This window comes from Rhinatrema bivittatum, chromosome 16, assembly GCF_901001135.1.
Source record: "Rhinatrema bivittatum chromosome 16, aRhiBiv1.1, whole genome shotgun sequence".
Taxonomy (NCBI): domain Eukaryota; kingdom Metazoa; phylum Chordata; class Amphibia; order Gymnophiona; family Rhinatrematidae; genus Rhinatrema; species Rhinatrema bivittatum.
Genome location: NC_042630.1, coordinates 9,483,277 through 9,502,006, shown reverse-complemented (window position 1 = coordinate 9,502,006; position 18,730 = coordinate 9,483,277). Strand labels below are relative to the sequence as shown.

General features: G+C 49.3%; 1 protein-coding gene across 1 annotated transcript; it reads right to left on the bottom strand.

Annotated features, from left to right (window-relative positions):
• Positions 1-10,861: 10,861 nt before the first annotated feature.
• On the bottom strand, positions 10,862-18,730 carry LOC115078852. The gene is made up of 7 exons (XM_029581904.1): positions 18,580-18,730; positions 17,296-17,989; positions 16,954-17,082; positions 16,154-16,296; positions 15,576-15,826; positions 15,275-15,391; positions 10,862-15,010 (listed from the first exon to the last, which is right to left on the bottom strand). Exons 1-7 carry the CDS (start codon positions 18,707-18,709, stop codon positions 10,871-10,873), a joined length of 5,604 nt encoding a protein of 1,867 aa, XP_029437764.1. The 5' UTR covers positions 18,710-18,730; the 3' UTR covers positions 10,862-10,870.

Here is an 18,730-nt window from a genome sequence, read left to right as displayed (position 1 = left end):
GCTGTGTTTGGGTCATTGTATTAATTCCATTAAGAGTGCAAGCTTTCCTCGCACAAACTGCCAGGGACAGATCATAGTAACGTGGAGAATGAGCTGTTGACCCTCCAGTCTTCCCATCACACTGCTGAGAATACATCCCAGCTGTCATCCATAGAAGCTTCAGCACTTTTATGATGTTATTCCTTATCCATGTTGGAATATAGTTGTGATGGAGAAGGTACAAAGAAAGGTGACCAAAATGATAAAGGGGTTAGAACAGCTCCCCTATGAGGAAAGGCTGAAGAGGTTAGGGCTGTTAAGCTTGGAGAAGAGATGGCTGAGGGGGGGATATGATAGTCTTTAAGATCATGAGAGGTCTAGAATGGGTAAATGTAAATGGTTACTTACTCTCTCGGACAATAGAAGGACTAGGTACTCCATGAAGTTAGCAAGTAGCACATTTAAAACTAATCGGAGAGAATTCTTTTTCACTCAACGCACAATTAAACTCTGGAATTTGTTGCCAGAGGATGTGGTTAGTGCAGTTAGTGTAGCTGGGTTTAAAAAAGGATTGGATACGTTCTTGGAGGAGAAGTCCATTAACTGCTATTAATCAAGGTGACTTAGAAAATAGCCACTGCTATTACTAGCATGGGATAGACTTAGTATCTGGGTAGTTGCAGCCTGCATTGGCCACTGTTGGAAACAGGATGCTGGGCTTGATGGACCCTTGGTCTGCCCCAATATGGCAATTTCTTATTGTCTGTGGTTTCCAACTATCCTGGAAATGTGAGTATACAAGTACCCCTACTTAACCCAACACCCAGCTCTTACCACCAATCTTAAATAGCTACCAAACCTAGCAAGGCTATTGTCCAAGTACCCAATCACAATGCTCAACAGTCCTTGCCCACTAGCTACCTCCCTTGCATCTATTCAGGTGATTTCTGGGCAGCTGACTTACCCTACCTCACAGCCTGCAGTCTTACTTGCTCATGTTTTGTTTATCCTTGCCTTACTTTCTTAGTGGCACCTCTCTCCTTGACTCCTCTCTAGGGAGTGAAGGGGGTGGTGTTTTCAGTCTGCCTACCTCTGTATCAAGTTTCTCACAGGACAAGCAGGATGGTAGTCCTCACATATGGGTGACATCATCAGGATGGAGCCCAATCACGGAAAACTTCTGTCAAAGTTTCCAGAACTTTGATTGGCCCCTACTAGGCATGCCCAGCATGGCACTAACCCCGCAGCCAGCAGGGGTCCCCCTTCAGTCTTCTTTTTTCCGCGCAGCAGTAGCCTCGCAGTTTAGGAGCTCTGAAGAGATTCCTCACGGAGTTTGGCCCTTGCGGCCTACCTGCCGTCGACTGTACCGCAGCTCGATTTTTTTCAATGGCCATAGCGTCGGGGTTCCGTCTGTGCCCGGACTTTACTCACACCATGTCTATCACAGACCCCCATGGAGTCTGTGTAATGTGTTTAGGCCATGAGCATAATTCCTGACTTGCACCAAATGTGCCCTCATGACACCAAAAGGTCGCAAAGACAGAATGGAGAATATGGAACTCCTCTTCCGTGCTCAGACCCCGACTCTGTCCATTGCATCGACGTCATCGGAATCGGCACTGTCGACTTCGCACCAGCATCGACCACCGACTGCTGACCGACCGCCATCAACGTCTTCACGGCCATCGACACCCGCTACTCCCCCTCAGGATCGAGGAGATCGCAGGGAGAAACATCGGCATCGCAAGACTCGCACTGTCGAGGGAGCAGTGTCATCGACCTCGCCACCGTCGAAGAAGCCCCGTCCAGGAAAGGCACCGACCATTCCTGCAACCGGGTCTTCAAGGCCACCCTCACCCGATTGGGGTTTGGGAGTTGCGATTCCGCCTGTTAAGGTGGTCCCTCTGCCTCCCTCTTCTGTTCCGGAGCCGGGGCTGCTTGCTCCAGGTCTCCGAGAAGAACTGGACCGGCTGGTTCAGGAGGCCATCGACAAGGTGATGCAACGTCTCCAGGTTCCTCCGGCACAGATTGTGGAACCTGTCATCTACCCGATTCCGGCAGCGCTGGCACCGCTGCTATCCAGGATGGAGGTGCTGATGGCTGCCCTTCCACCGATGGATCCCAGGTCTCCAATGGCTCCGATGCCCTCCCTGATGACTGCTTCATTGGGAGGAGAAACACCGTTCCACATTCCTCCATCGGGAGTTTTGCCTCAGCCATCGATGCCAATACGTCCCTCGCCACCGATTCATCCATCAGTGCCGATACGTCCATCGGCACCATCGATGCCTGCACCGATGCCTTCCATGCCATCATCGGTGCCTCCGGCGATTCCTTCGATTTTTTTCGGAGCCTCACCCGGGGCTTTCAGTTATCCAACCCCCTTCTCGTCCTACAGGACAGTCTGCTGATCCTTATGACACTTGGGGTGATGATACTTCAACAGACACCGATGACTTACCTTCACCACCTTCTCCTGCTGAAAGTAGAAAGCGTTCTTCTCCAGAGGACCTCTCATTCATACATTTTGTGAAGGATATGTCTGAGTTGGTTCCTTTTCAACTTCAGATGGAACAGGATGACAGGCACCAAATGATGGAGTTACTATAATTTCTGGATGCCCCCAAGGTAATCACCTCTATTCCCATTCATCAAGTACTTCTTGATCTCCTCAAAAAGAACTGGGAAAATCCTGGATCAATTGCTCCAGTTCACAGGAAGGCTGACACTACTTATTTAGTTCAGTCAGCCCCAGGCTTTCAAAAATCCCAGCTCGACCACCACTCAGTTGTGATAGAGTGGGCTCAAAAAAGGGCAAAAAGGTCAAAACATCTCTCATCCACCCCACCTGCTAAGGAACAAAAGTTCCTAGACAACATTGGTCGAGTGTTTCAAGGAGCCATGCTCATCTCCTGAATTGCTGCCTACCAGCTTTATATGACCCAGTATAATAGAGTGTGGTGATTTGAGCCAGAGGTGAGTCTCTGTGCTATAAAACTTTGGTTGGTCTCCTTAAGGGGTGAAGGTTATGTTGCAGGAAGGAAACTACATTTCCCAGATGCCCTGGTAGTCAGCCCCAGGAAGGGTTGGGGGCAGGGAAACAAAGAGGCGGTGTCTTCCTAGGGTGGGGGTAGTCTATCTCACATAAAGAGAAGAACCCTCCAGAAGAGGGTTCTGGAGGGTTCTTCTGGTAGAACTGATGGAGACAAAGAAATTAATCAAGATGGCAAAAAGTCAAGTGGAAGAGAGGATTGCCAAGGAGGTAAAGAGTGGTAACAAAACATTTTTCAGATACATAAGTGAAAAGAGAAAAGTTCAAAGTGGTATATTGAAATTGAAAGGTGGAAAGGATCAATGTGTGGAGAGAGACGAAGAAATGGCAGAAATATTAAATGAATACTTCAGTTCTGTGTTCACTAAAGAGGACCCTGGAGAAGGACCGTCACTAGTTAACAAGAAATTGGAGGGGATTGGAGTAGATGTAACTCCATTTACAGTAGAAAATGTATGGGAAGAGCTGGTGAAACTGAAAGTGGACAAAGCCATGGGGCCTGATGAAGTTCATCCCAGAATACTGAGGGAGCTCAGAGATGTGCTGGCGGGTCCGCTGTGTGACCTGTTCAATAGATCCCTAGAAACGGGAGTGGTGCCGAGTGATTGGAGGAGAGCGGTGGTGATCCCGCTTCACAAGAGTGGGAACAGAGAAGAGGCTGGTAACTACAGACCGGTTAGCCTCACTTCAGTCACTGTTGAAAGAGAGAATAGTGAACCATCTACAGTCGGGAGAATTACTGGACCAGAGGCAGCATGGATTCACCAGGGGAAGATCCTGTCAGACAAATCTGATTGACTTTTTTGACTGGGTAACCAAGGAATTGGATCAAGGAAGAGCACTCGATGTCATCTACTTGGATTTCAGCAAAGCTTTTGACACTGTCCCGCACAGGAGACTGGTGAATAAAATGAGAAGCTTAGGAGTGAGTGCCGAGGTGGTGGCCTGGATTGCAAACTGGTTGACGGACAAAAGACAATGTGTGATGGTAAATGGAACTCTCTCTGATGAGAGAGTGGTTTTAAGCGGTGTACCGCAGGGATCGGTGTTGGGACCGGTCCTTTTCAATATCTTTGTGAGCGACATTGCGGAAGGGATAGAAGGTAAGGTATGTCTTTTTGCGGATGACACTAAGATCTGCAACAGAGTGGACACGCCGGAAGGAGTGGAGAGAATGAGACGGGATTTAAGGAAGCTGGAAGAGTGGTCGAAGATATGGCAGCTGAGATTCAATGCCAAGAAGTGCAGAGTCATGCATATGGGGCGTGGAAATCCGAATGAACTGTATTCGATGGGGGGAGAAAGGCTGATGTGCACGGAGCAGGAGAGAGACCTTGGGGTGATGGTGTCTAATGATCTGAAGTCGGCGAAACAATGTGACAAGGCGATAGCTAAAGCCAGAAGAATGCTGGGCTGCATAGAGAGAGGAATATCGAGTAAGAAAAGGGAAGTGATTATCCCCTTGTACAAGTCCTTGGTGAGACCTCACCTGGAGTATTGTGTTCAGTTCTGGAGACCGTATTTCCAAAGAGACAGAGACAAGATGGAGGCGGTCCAGAGAAGGGCAACCAAAAAGGTGGAAGGTCTTCATCAAATGACTTATGAGGAGAGATTGAAGAATCTAAATATGTGCACCCTGGAGGAAAGGAGGAGCAGAGGTGATATGATACAGACTTTCAGATACTTGAAAGGTTTTAATGATCCAAAGACAATGACAAACCTTTTCCGTAGGAAAAAAATCAGCAGAACCAGGGGTCACGATTTGAAGCTCCAGGGAGGAAGATTCAGAACCAATGTCAGGAAGTATTTCTTCACAGAGAGGGTGGTGGATGCCTGGAATGCCCTTCTGGAGGAAATAGTGAAGACCAGAACTGTGAAGGACTTCAAAGGGGCGTGGGATAAACACTGTGGATCCATAAAGTCAAGAGGCCGTCAATGAAGAGTGGGTGGCTCGCCAGAATGACGGCTACTGCCTGGAGATAATACCCTTATTCAATAAACATACACATGGTTACTGTGACTCCAACATCGCTCTAAGCTTCAACAGCAAGAGGAAATGTGGAAAAAAGGATTTGCACTCACAAAGCGGGGAGTAGCTGGCTTGTTACAGCGGTTACTACCCCAAACCAAATAAGCCTGATACTTCACTTTCAATGCATATCCAGCATAGCTCTCTGCTTCAACGGCAGGGGAGAAGAAAAACTGATACTTCACGCATAACCAGCACAGCTCTCTGCTTCAACGGCAGGGGAGAAGAAAAACTGATACTTCACGCATATCCAGACAGCTCTCTGCTTCAACGGCAGGGGAGAAGAAAAACGGATACTTCACGCATATCCAGCACAGCTCTCTGCTTCAACGGCAGGGGAGAAGAAAAACAACCAATAAGGGCTGAATAACATAGTCTGGGTAAAACAAATAAGCATGGGTGTAGCTTGCTTATTGCGGCGGTTACTACCCCTAACTAATCAAGCTAGATATTTCACTTGGATGTAGCTCCATCGTTGCTCTCTACATTAATGGTGGGGGTGGAAGGGAAATAGAACCAAAGAGCTAAGAGAAACAGATAAGTATGAGAAAAAAAAAATGTGTGAAGCTTGCTGGGCAGACTGGATGGGCCGTTTGGTCTTCTTCTGCCGTCATTTCTATGTAAGAGGAGAGCTCAATGGAAGGCGAGGAGAATGGAGAGGCTGAAGCAGAAGGAGAACAGTGCCCAGGCCCACCTTTATTCTAAAGCTAAGTCGGCTCTCAGAAATCTCTTTCCCTTTTACTTCTGTGCAGCAGTTTGGGTGAATAAGAGTTGCTAGCACTGCTATGGGGTTAATTAGAGGGGCTAGCTCTTATTACTGAAGACGCACAGCTAGAGGGTTTTATTGGAATGTTGAAGGCACTTATTTTGGTGGTTGGGAACCAAGGGAGAAGGGCTGTGAAGTAAAAGAAATGTTTTTGGAGTTAACAGCACTAGTAGCCGTGCAAAAAAGGCTTGTTACATTAAGCTACGGCAGCTGTTGAGAGTGTAATTAGGGCCATGTAGCTGGCCTAGGGAGTCTCTCTTTTAATGGGGTTTTTCAGTACTACTTTATAGCTGGAAGAACTAGGAGTTATGGTTGCATTAAACCAGCTTTGCCTGCAGGTATGTTGGAGGAAAGCCTAGTAGAGCACAGGGAAGGAGCTGGCTGTTTTATGTTAACAAAGCCTTGGTTTAAAAAGGGGGGGAACCCAAGGTCACATTGATTGGGGGAAGTGTATTTCAGGCAGTACTTACATGTTGTGTGTGACTTCTCTGCTGTGAAGTTGGTTTCAATAAACTTCAGAGTCCTATTATGAAGGTACTTCCTGGGTGTAATATCTTATTTTAAGTTATGGCAAATGGGTGCTATGCCGGGAAGGTGACCACGACTTCCAGTAGGGAATGAGTACAGATCAGTCTCAATTCCCTAGCTTTAGGAGGGCCTTCCTATATAAGTAACTTTAACCAATAGCTCCCTTGACTAAAGGTTACACTGTCAGCATTACTCGCAGGAGAAACTTCAGTGTTGACTTGGCTACAAAGGAATCTGCTGTAGCAGTCCTTGAGAGGAAGCCTCCAAGCCTGAAGTCACCCCAAGGACCTGCCACTAGGGGCGCCACACCGCGCCACAAGGGTCATCTTTAAACAGATACAGGACTTCTCAGAGTCCCTGCCTGAACAATTCCAAGATCAGCTACTAACCCTTGTAAACAAGGGATTTGAGGTGGGAAAACATGAGATTCGAACATCTTATGACATATTCAACACCTCTACCAGAGTGTCTGCAGCTGCCATTTCAGCAGGACGGTGGGCCTGGCTCAAATCTTCTGACCTTCGCCCAGAAGTGCAAGACCGGTTATCCAACCTACCGTGTGTAGGAGATAATCTGTTCGGTGAACAGATCAACGAATGGTGGCTGAATTAAAAGATCATCATGAGACCCTTAAACAGCTCTCTTCGATGCCTTCAGACTTCTCCTCAAGACAACCCTTCAGGAAAGACTCTAAGAAGTTGTTCTACCGTCCAAGGAAGGCCTATCCACCACCAGCAAGGTCCCGTACTACGAGACCTTATCAAAAGCCTCAACCTCGCCAAGTCCGAAAGCAAAAACCACAAGCAGCTCCCTAACCAGGACCTGCTTCAGGTTTTTGACTTCCGCTTGGAGAGCAGCAGCCAGATTCCTCTGCCAAGCATACCAGTGGGAGGTCGATTGTGCCACTTTCACAACATGTGGTAGTCAATCACAACCGACCAATGGGTATTGGCAATCATTGCTCAGGGCTACCATCTAAACTTTCTCGCCCTACCGCCGGACTCCCCACCTCTGCAGATGTGGGGAATGTCCGACCACTCCATTCTTCTGGATCAAGAGGTCTCCCTTCTTCTCCAGTCGAGCAATAGAACCCGTTCCGCACTTGCAGCAAGGGCTAGGGTTCTATTCCCGGTACTTTCTGATCCCCAAAAAATCGGGGGGTGTTCATCCAATCCTGGACCTATGTGCTTTCAACAAGTACCTCCAGAGGGAGAAGTTCAAAATGGTAACCTTGGGATCGCTTCTACCTCTTCTACAAAGAGGAGACTGGCTCTGCTCTCTGGACCTCCAAGACGAATATACACACATTGTGAAAACTCCAACTCATCGCAAATACCTGAGGTTTTTAGTAGGCCCCAAGTACTATCAATAGAGAGTGCTTCCGTTCGGCCTGGTGTCAGCACCCCGAGTCTTTACCAAATGTCTCGTAGTGGTCGCCGCTTTCCTCAGAAAAGAAGGTATTCACGTCTACCCCTATCTGGACGACTGGTTAATCAGGGCTCCAACCCAGCAAGCTGCTCGGTCGTCCCTCGATTTGACTCTACACACTCTAATTTCACCAAGATTTACTCCTATTTAGTCCCATCTCAAACTTTGTCATTCATTGGGGCAGACTTGGACACCTTGCAGGCAAAAGCTTTTTTACCTCAACAACGAGCGTTAACTCTCGTGTCTCTCGCTCACCACTTGCAGTCTCAGAATACTGCGACTGCACGCCAATTTCTCGTCCTCCTGGGACACATGGCGTCCTCAGTCCATGTCACACCAATGGCCTGCTTGGCCATGAGACTCATGCATTGGACTCTGAGGTCACAATGGATTCAAGCTGGTGGAAGAATCAGAACAATCTCCTCCACGGACTGCCCTTTCATGTGCCAGATGCTCAAGTCATTCTCACCAGCGAAGCTTCCAACCTCGGCGGGGGGAGCCCATGTGGCCGATCTGCAGACACAAGGATCTTGGTCTCCAGAGGAAGCCAACAACCAGATAAATTTCCTGGAGCTTCGAGCAATGCGATATGCTCTCAGGGCATTTCAGGATTGCCTTCCCAATCAAGTCATCCTGATTCATAGGGACAACCAAATGGCCATGTGGTACATCAAGAAGCAGGGAGGCACGGGCTCCTTCCTTCTGTGTCAGGAAACTGCGCAGATTTGGGCGGAAGCTCTCTCCCACTCCATGTACCTCAGAGCCACCTACTTGCTGGGAGTGGACAATGTTCATGCAGACAAGCTGAGTCGCGTCTTCCAACCGCACGAGTGGTCTCTCAACCCCTTGGTAGCGAACTTCATCTTCCGACAATGGGGATATCCTCAGACAGACTACTTTGCGTCCCCTTAAAACCCCAAAGTGGACAATTACTGCTCCCTAATTTGCAGCAAACGCTCTCAGCCCCGAGATGCATTCTCCCTCTCATGGGCAACCAGTCTGCTTTATGCATTCCCTCCACTTCCTCTCCTCTTGAAGACTCTCGTGAAGCTATGTCAGGACAAGGGAACCATGATCCTGATAGCACTTCACTGGCCACGCCAAGTGTAGTTTCCCATACTCCAGGATCTCTCCATCCGCAGGCACATTCCCTTGGGAAAGGACCCACTCCTGATCACTCAAAACGACGGGTGCCTTGCCATCCCAATCTTCAAACCTTGTCCCTGACGGCATGGATGTTGAAAGGTTAATCCTTCAACCACTTAACATTTCAGATTCTGTTTCCCGTGTCTTGATTGCTTCACGAAAACCTTCCACGAGAAGATTTTACTCCTATAAATGGAAAAGGTACACTTCATGGTGCACCTCTCAGTCCCTTGATCCCTTTTCCTGTCCAATCCCAAGGTTTTTGGACTATCTCTGGCATCTGTCAGAGTCGGGTCTCAAAACATCTTCCATCAGAATGCATGTCAGTGCGGTAGCCACCTTCCATAAAGGTGTCGGGGATGTCCCTATCTCCGTACAACCCCTTGTAACATGTTTTCTGAAGGGCTTGCTCCACATCAAGCCTCCTTTTCGTCCTCTGGCCCCTTCTTGGGACCTTAATCTGGTTCTCGGTCGGCTCATGAAACCACCATTTGAGCCTCTTCATTCCTGTGACCTTAAATATCTCACATGGAAAGTGATTTTCCTTTTAGCTATCACTTCAGCTCGCAGGGTTAGTGAGTTACAGGCCCTAGTTACCTATCCGCCTTACACTAAACTCCTGCAGGACAGGGTGGTACTCTGCACTCACCCTAAGTTTTTACCTAAGGTAGTTTTGGAGTTTCACATTAATCAATCCATCATACTACCTACCTTCTTTCCCAGGCTCCATTCCAATCCAGGGGAACAGGCTCTTCATACCATTGACTGTAAACGGGCTCTAGCTTTCTATCTAGACCATACAGTTGCCCACAGGAAGAGCACTCAGTTATTCGACTTTCCATCCCAACAAATTAGGGCAATCTGTGGGTAAGAAGACTCTCTCCTGCTGGTTGGCGGACTGCATATCTTTTTGCTATCAGCAAGCAGGCGTTCCTTTTCAAGACTGTGTTAAAGCACACTCTGTGAGGGCCATGGCAACTTCAGTAGCACACCTACGATCGGTGCCGCTTCCTGACATTTGCAGGGCTGCCACCTGGAGTTCTCTCCATACTTTCGCAGCCCACTATTGCTTGGACAAAGCCGGAAGACAAGATTCCATCTTCGGCCAGTCTGTCCTGCGTAACCTATTTCCAACACCCTTCAGTCTGCCCGGTGGGGTTCAGGATGCCCTCTACCAAATTCCACCCCAGTTGTTGTGCCTGTTGCACGCCGTTGGGTACATTTGGTGCATGTTTGGACATCCTCAGCTCAGTACTCACCCATATGTGAGGACTACCGTCCTGCTTGTCCTGTGAGAAAGCAAATGTTGCTTACCTGTAACAGGTGTTCTCACAGGACAGCAGGATGTTAGTCCTCAGGAAACCCACCCTCCGCCCTTCGGTGTTGGGTTCATAAGGTTTTGTTTGTTTTATTTTTTTCTGCACTGCCTGTAGCTTTCAAATAAGACTGAAGGGGGACCCCTGCTGGCTGCAGGGTTAGTGCCATGCTGGGCATGCCCAGTAGGGGCCAGTCAAAGTTCTGGAAACTTTGACAGAAGCTTTCCATGATTGGGCTCCATCCTGATGATGTCACCCATATGTGAGGACTAACATCCTGCTATCCTATTGTCCTGTGAGAACACCTGTTACAGGTAAGCAACATTTGCTATCTTCTCAGGTAACCTCTGAACCTTCCTTGCTATAGTGTCATGTCAAGACCCCTTAACCTGGCTTTTCACCTTATTTTAATATTTCTGTCCTATTCCTCCTTTCCTCCATTTTGAGTACCTTAAGTCAGGAAGTGAAGGGTTCAGGGGGGATTTGAACCAAATCCCCCCTGAACCCTTCACTTCCTGACTTAAGGTACTCAAAGCAAGAATCAGACCCCTATACTAACAAGCTATTGTATTAAGAGACAGATCAAATGAGCGTCTTCCCCACACACTGAAGCTGAAGTCATTTATTTATTCAGACTGCTGGGAAACAGTTAAGCCACTGTTTAGCCTCTTACTTCTCCTCAGCACTCTGTTGCTCTGATCTCTCTTTGGATGCCTAGTTAGCGTCAGAAGTCTGATATCCCAGGAGTGGTCAGTAGGGTCTTCCTGGAGCTTCTCTTCTGAGACCAGTGAAGCTATGGTCACAGAGCCTTCCTGGTCTGATTTCAACATCATTTTAGCCACGGAACCACCCTCCCCGTGTTCCATGTTGGTTTGAGGGGATTTCCTTTTACCTATGCCCCTCTGGATTTGCTCTAGGCTGTCACAATCCAGCTGGGATGTGGTGGACAAGGGGTCATTGCCCTGAATTGCAGATGCCACACTGCTAGGTCTGGCTTCAGCCTCACCACCTAGAAGAAGGCTGTTGGGTTGCAGGTATGTATGGGAGGCAGAAGGAGCTTCAATGTCCTTTCTTATCTCTAAGTGGCAACATTGTTCTTTTGGGGTGCTAGGAGCTGAATCTGTGCCAGGAAGCTGATGCCCACTGCAATTTTCCTGAAGGTTCTCCTGGGCTTCTGGAGGATGCCCATCCACACTGACCTGAGACTTGAAATTTCCTCCTTGAAAGGTCCATTGGTCTTGATTGACACAGCCATCTGTTGCTCTGAAGTCACCTGTGCAGTTGAGGCTCTCTTTTCTCATGAATGTGGCTTTCTCCTCTGCTGAAGTTTGTGACTGATTCATTGTAGATGCCTGAGTTTGTAGCTGCTCATGAGGCTCACAGTTAGGTTCCATCTTCACTTCACTGACTAAATGTTCTAGGCTTTTCTCTTGACTATTGCCTTTCTCTAGAACTTGGGCCAAGGGAAAGTTAAGGTCAGGAATGCTGCATGGTTGCTCTAGACCTTCTTGTGCAGAGTTGTAATGGAGCAATCCTGAACATTCACCATTGCTGTTCTCTTGGCCACCATCACCACCATGATCAGGTTTCAGTGAAACTATAGATTGTAAAGAACCCCAAGCATCCTGCAAGGAATTCCAAGTAGCCCTGGTTGGACATATTTCATTCAGTTTCCCTGCCTGCCTGCTGCTGCCCTGTACAGGAGGCAAGGTCATCAAATGTGTTGAATCCCTATTTGGGTCAATAGCCTGCATTTTGGCTTGCCTGGTGCCCTCACCCACAGCCACTTTCTCATTCTCCAAGTTGCTGGTACCGTATATACATTGTGGGCTATTGTTTTTATCAGGGATTTTTGTCCCAAGTGGTATCACATTCACCCTTTGCCAGCTCTCTTGTTGAGTGCCTTCATCAATGGTGGTATTACTGGAAGCTCTGAAATGGACTGTGGTGTTCAACATGGGTGGTTGACAATTTGGGCTAGTAGATGGCTCCTCTGCAGGTTTCTCTGAATTTGGCTTGGGGCCAGGCCCTTCTGCTTTATGGTCTTTGGGTTCCTTTTGGCTGCTGTTGATTTCTGAAATTACAGTGAGTGGACATAGGGACTCCATGTTTAGCTGGGGGCTTCCAGATGAAATATTTTGATTTCTTTCTTCTTTGCTACAATCCTGGGAACTCAAGGCTGATGTGCACTGCAAATCTACCTGAAGAGCTTGATGGTCTTTACACCATTCATCACTGTTGCATGCAGTTGGGGATTCAGTCGACTGATGAGTGTACACTGAATGGGAATTTAGGTGATTAGACTTGTGCAAATTTTGCTCTTGACTGGTATGTGCAGTAGAAGATACAGAAAGAACATCCATGAGAATAGCGTTGGGGGCCCGGTGTAATGGTAGCTCTTCTTGACTTCCAGTTTGTGTTACAGAGGTGACCCTGGCACATTCCCAATCTAGCCTAACCTCTGAACCTTGAATTTCTTCTTGGTTAAATCTTTGTTGGCAGCCATCAGGTTTGGCAGGGCATACAGCCTCAGGGCCCATGCAAGCCCATTCAGAATCCAGGGTGACTGTCTCCAGATTAGGGCTCTCATCCTGCTTGCAAGGTGTAACAGCCTGCAAGCCCACTGGACAGGTCAAAGCCATATAGGCTTTGCCATTTTGGCATTCATACTGTTGAATTGAATCTCCTCCATCCTGTTCAATAGCTGATTTTGTTGGGGAGTTAAGGGAGCACCCCCATTCCTCACAGCTTGTTGTGCCATCTTGCAACATTCCATCCTCTCTTATGGTGTTCATAGTTAACAAGGAGGATGAGGACTCCAGATCTAAAACAGGTTGGGTGAATTTTAGCTGTTGGTGATGGCTTTCACTCTCTCTACCACACTTAGTTGTGGTGTTGCCCAGAACTGTGGAGGTGCTCACCTCTTCATGCCATCTCCCCTTCATTGTAATGCATTGGGAAGGAGTCTCCAAGGTTTGCAGGTCAACCACATCATTCCTCTCTTCTATTGGGTTAAGACATCCATGTTGGCTGCTAGATTCAATGGGGGTGCAACTGGCACAGGTCGAGTGTGGCTTTGCATTACAATGATTTGTTGACCACGCTTGATTTCCATTTTGCTCAGTCAGTATAGTTGTTGAAGATATAAGGGGAAGAGCCACTGCCAAATGGGAATCATCACTGTTTCTATGACACTGACTTCCCTTGGAGTCACTGCAGGAAGTCAGAGTCTCAGTCATAGAGTGGGCTAGGTCCAGTTTGGAATCACATTGACTTTCCATTTGCTGCTGACCTTTATGTATGAGGAACTTACTAAGGGATCTCCCAGTAGAGCAGCTGACTAGTGACACTGGACCACTGACTTCCAGCAGCTGCTGCTGCTGCTGCTTGTTTTCTCCTGGTGCATTATGTTTCATTGAAGAAGTGACTGTGGCATGGTTGAAAGTCATCCTAATCTCATTGCCCAGTGGTTGTACTCCATTTTCTGTATCACATTTTGTAAGTGATGCCACCAATGAAGATTTTGAATCCACCAAGACTGCCAAGGAGTATCTTGGGGATGGGAGTTGGTTTCCATCTCTTAAATCCTGTGTTGCATCTGCAGTTCCTAAAACTGACAAACTGAGCTGGTTTTGAGCGGGCTGGGTTTCAGGTTCAGGATGCTTGGTCTGATTTTGAAGAGGACTGGCCTGTAATTGAAAATGATTGGCCTGGGGTTGAGAGTGATTGGCCTGCTTCTGAAGATGGCTACCCTGGAGCCTGACATGAGTGTCCTTGAGCTGTAGATGAGAATAACTGATCTGGTTTGGAAGATGATTGGCCTGTGGTAGAAGATGTATGGCTTGGAATTGAAGACCTCCATCTAGGTCAGGTGCCAATATGGGAGGTCCCAATCCCCTCTCTCTCTGGTTGTTGGCTAGTTGCTGGGAGCTTGGATCTTGGTTATGTTCTCTTAGTTGAGAAATGGTTGTTGGAAATACAGAATGCAATTTGGGCTCAAAGCTTCTCGATTGATAGTAAGTAACACCTTGGTCACCAGGACATGACAGGTCCTTGGCATTGATGTTTCCCAATAGAATATCTCTGCTTCTTCTCATGCCTTCTGGAATTGCAGACTCAAAGATATTAATATTCCCCTCGAAGCCTTTTTCAGCCACTCTCAAGTCTGCTTTCTGGGATTTCTGGTCATTTGACATGTGTGGAGAAAACAGCATGGCCCCTGTTGGTTTCTCCTGCCAACGTTGCACTATTCTGGTCTCCCATTCCTCTGTTTTACCCATGCTGCCACTTTGTTGCCCTTTCTCCATAGAGGCCACCTTCACAGTAGGGACCATGGTACAGATTTTTGGAAAAAGCAGCGATCCCGACAAACGCCGTCCATCACTCTGACCTTGTCCATCTGAAGCAGGTGAGTCCAGACTGCCTGAATCTGACTTCTGCTGCAGGAAGCTGGCATCCATGGCCACTTTTCCAACACAGGGTTGAGGTTGCCTCTTTGGGTTGAGATTTCCTTCTTGTGTTTGGGGAATCATAGGGCTAAGTTTGGCCCTGGAGGACTCTTCAGAGCTGAGGGAGGACATCTTCATTCCAAGGCTTGTGGAAGACCTTTGGGATCCAAGAAATCCAGGGCTCCTGCTGGTGTACAGCTTGGAATCATCGTCTTCCTCATCGGACTGGTAAGGGGTGGAAGTGAACTGGGGGCCACCACAGCAGCAGTCCTGTGGAGTCTCTCCTTCTGACAAGGACGACAACCTTTTTTGCACCAACTATGGAAGACAAGTATGAAATGGGTCAAGGCTTAGTATGCCCAGTTTCTGTCCTATAGCACAGGGGCAGCAGGAGCTAGGCTTTTCTGTCCATGTGCCCGTGCCAACCTCCCCTTCCTGTTCTCCACCTCTCACACTCCCATGCTCCCTTTCTCAGCTATCTGCTGCCCTTCACTCCATACTGCCAACCTTCCTAGGGCCCCAGCACTTGTATTCAGATTGGGAGAACTGACTCTAGTTTTCCCTTGGACTGGGATCTCTTACCTCATCCACTGTTAGGTTTTCCTCCTCTTCCAGCTCATCGGTGAGACTGAGGGGATCTCTTTCTTTCTCTGGGGACAGCAGCCCTGCCAGGAACCCTGGGTGGATTACGGCTTCTACCTAATATAGATAAGGTGAAAGGAGAGTTCTGCCAACCAGAATAACAAGGGCCACATCAGGACAGGAATGAGGTGCATTGGTGGAGCTGGGATGGGAGGGGGTGCTGTAGCGTAAGGGTGGGGTGGGCCGTGTCTCAGTAGTGGAATAGCAGGGGCTGTTGTAGGGTAGCGGTGGTGCTTGTTACCTTGGATACAAAGGTATCAATATCACAGAGGCGGTGAATGTAGCTGAGGAGCTCTTGGTCAGGCACCGGCTCCTCCTCGGAGTTTGGATCTTCTGTCTTTATCTTCAGCCCCTCCATGATCTCCACGTACTGGGCCACTGCCTCTGGAGGCACTTCCTTGGCTGCCACCTGTGCTATGGCCCGTGCTGCTGGCCTCCTCTGTCTCCGCTTGGGCTGGGGTGCCTTGGCTGTTGCCTTTTTGGGGAAGTACACTGGAAGAAGGAGGGAGTGAAGTGGAAGGCAGGAGAGGGGTGAATAATATGCCCTGAAATTACAAGCACAAACCCTTTCCCCTCACGAAATCCTGACTACTGAGGTGGTTAATTTGAATTTGAACCACAGACTGTGTTCTTAATGGAGATGACCCTTGCAACAATCACCTGATGTCCAAAGACTATCGTCCAACCATGGCAGCTTAAGAAAGAACACAGCCTGGGCTTCCTGCTCCAGTTTCGCTGCAGGAGTCATAGCTGTGTGATACTTTCCTATTGTTATAGGATTGCTGATGAGCAGAGGTGCAGGCTGCACTCAGGACAGACCTTGCTGTCTGGCAACCTCTGCAGCGGCCAGCGATTCACGTTTTGGGTCTGGCAATCGTAGGGCCGCCGGTGGATGCTGGTACTGGGAGCTGAGCTGAACTTTCTGCATCTGTAGTTCCTCTTCCTCCTCAAACTCCATGAACCTGTGTAAAGCGGAGAAAGGTGACAGGGAAATTCCATTCGGCTGGGTCTAGAGCCCCACAATGTTCTGGTTTGCATGCCCAAAATCAGGCAGGGGCGAGAAGAATAAAAAGAGGATAAACCAGTGCTGGGCAGGAGAAGGTGCCCTGAGATGCTCCCAGAGGCCTCTCACTGCAGCCAAATGCTTATACAAGTAAAATGGGGGAGGTCAGAGGCATAGACTCAGACTGGACACACCAAAGTCAACCTCCGCTCTTTGGGTGTCTGACCGTAGCATCCACCGGGCATGCAGTCTCACCCTGAGACTGAAAGAATTTATCCTGACAGCCCCAGCGAGCCATCCAATCTGATACTCAGATGGATGGAGATTTAAGATGCAGTAATGTCTGCCCGGCGGCGGAGGGTTGAGAGATGAGGAAGAAGAGAGGGGGAGCTAGCATTGGTCTGCATTAGGGAAGTTGTATGCTCATCCTCCCATGATCCCCCCCCCAAAAAAACAGAGGAAGAATGTCAAGGTGGCAGACTGGATGGAGCATTTGGTCTTTATCTGCTCTCCATTCCAGTGTTATTGTGGATTAGGTGCACTTTTTTTGGGATAATGGTGGAGAGAGAGAGACGGGACGTGGAGGGGAGGTGGTTGGTTACTTGGGGGGTCTCACTTTTCTGCCATCTCGTAGAAGACCATGCGGTCGAAGTTACTGATCCTCTCCCATTCCTGGACAGCTCTGGGCACGCCTTCCTCGATCCTCATCTCAGGCTTCAGGCGCGCCAGGGAGCGCAGGACGGGGCTGGGGAGGGAAGCAGAAGGGGACAGGCAGGTCTCTCTTTATCAGGGCTAGGGCTGACGCAGCGCACGGGAAGCCATGGCAGTTCTCCTTCAGCGCGGCGCAGATCTCCTTTCACGCTGCAAAGGAACTCTGAGCTCCAACCACAGCTGGCGCTCTCTCTCTCTCTCTATTTTTTTTTTTTGTTTGCCCCGCCCGACCCAGCAAAACACTCACATGAGGAAACAGGAAACGGCCTCGGCATCCGGGCTCTTGGGGAAATGCCTGCGGGCCAGGCTCTTGTACTGCTGCCACCTTCTGAAGTTCTCATACACGCCCTTGGAGGAGCAGGAGAGCGACATGTCCCCCAGGGACCCGCTGTGGACCCCTCCTGGCGGGGGCTGGGGCCTCGTGCTGGCGCCCGCCGTCCTCCAGGGGGCCTGAGCCCCCGCTGGCGGGGGCCTCTCCTTGCCTCTTAGTAGCACCTCCTCCCCCATGGCCGAGGCTTGCCCTCCGCCGCCGTTGGCCTGGGTGAGCAGAACCGGCTGGGGGCCGTGCAGGATCTGGCCCAGGTCCAGCGCCGCGGGTAGCAGGCGCGCCACTTCCCCGCCCTGCCCGGCCCACCGTGCCGCCGCCGGCGTCAGCAGGAAGGTCTGGGGCCTGTGGTCCCGCCCCTCGGCCGGCGACGAGCCCAGGGCCTTGACTTTCATGATGACCTTGGCTGACTCGCCCGTGAGGATCAAGGAGTTGGAGGCTGGGGTGAGGAGCGCCGACTGGCCCGGGAGGCAGGGCTTCCCTGCCCGTCCCCCTGCATCCCGGAGAGCCAAGCCGTCTCGCAGCAACGTGATGTGGGCCTGAGCCTCAGCCGTGGATGCAGAGGAAGCCGGCTGCAATGTAATCTCCTGTTTCTCCTCCATCAGAGATGCTCTGTCTACAAGAGAGAAAACAGAAAAGGTTTATGGCCTACGAAGGGCAAATATTGAGTACTGCTGCTCAGAGAAATAGATCAAGGTACACTCTGTTCGGTTAAAGCCTCACATATCTGCTGTTTTTTGTTTCTGTCCAGAGCAGACTGAAGGGAGCCTAAGGCCAGCCAAATGGCCTAAACCCTACCATCCACTCTCTTTCTGCATATGGAGGGGGCTTGGTTTAGCTATGGAAGCTGCTTTCAAACAGGAAGGAAGAGAAAGGCTAAAGGCAGAGTTTAATTACATCTGCTTTACAGTTCATTCTGCAGGGAAGGCCGGGATGTGTGCTCACCATTCTCCCCGTCCAAAAAAAATATTAATCAAACATGAAGCAAACTGGTTCCAGACTATACATTATGCCTTCATTTATTTATTTGTTTTTGGGCTCTGGCTTCCTTCTGAATGGCCATGGCTAGGGGTCAGCTTCCTCCTGTTGGACCCTGACACCCCTCCACTACCATTCCCCACTCCCAAGGTTTCAGGCAGGTGCCATGGCTTAAATTAGTGTTAGAGACAGGAAATGAAAGAAAAGGGTGGAGGAATTAATGCTTACCACTGCTTCTGGAAGGACAGGGGTCCTCTGCTTCCATGGCTGTGCGCCTTCCTCTCTCCAGCTCTAGCCCTGCTGGCTTCTGCGGCGGAGGAGAGCAGATCCCGGGGTCAGTCCCTGAAGTAAGCCTCATAAAATCCTTCCCTCTGATTGA

Coding starts and splice junctions, on each gene's coding strand:
- LOC115078852 (XM_029581904.1), bottom strand. CDS start 18,709: ATGAGGCTTACTTCAGGGACTGACCCCGGGATCTGCTCTCCTCCGCCG. Junction 16,297..16,953: donor TTCTACGAGATGGCAGAAAA/GTGAGACCCCCC, acceptor CGCTTTACACAG/GTTCATGGAGTTTGAGGAGG. Junction 15,827..16,153: donor AGAGGTTGCCAGACAGCAAG/GTCTGTCCTGAG, acceptor TCCTTCTTCCAG/TGTACTTCCCCAAAAAGGCA.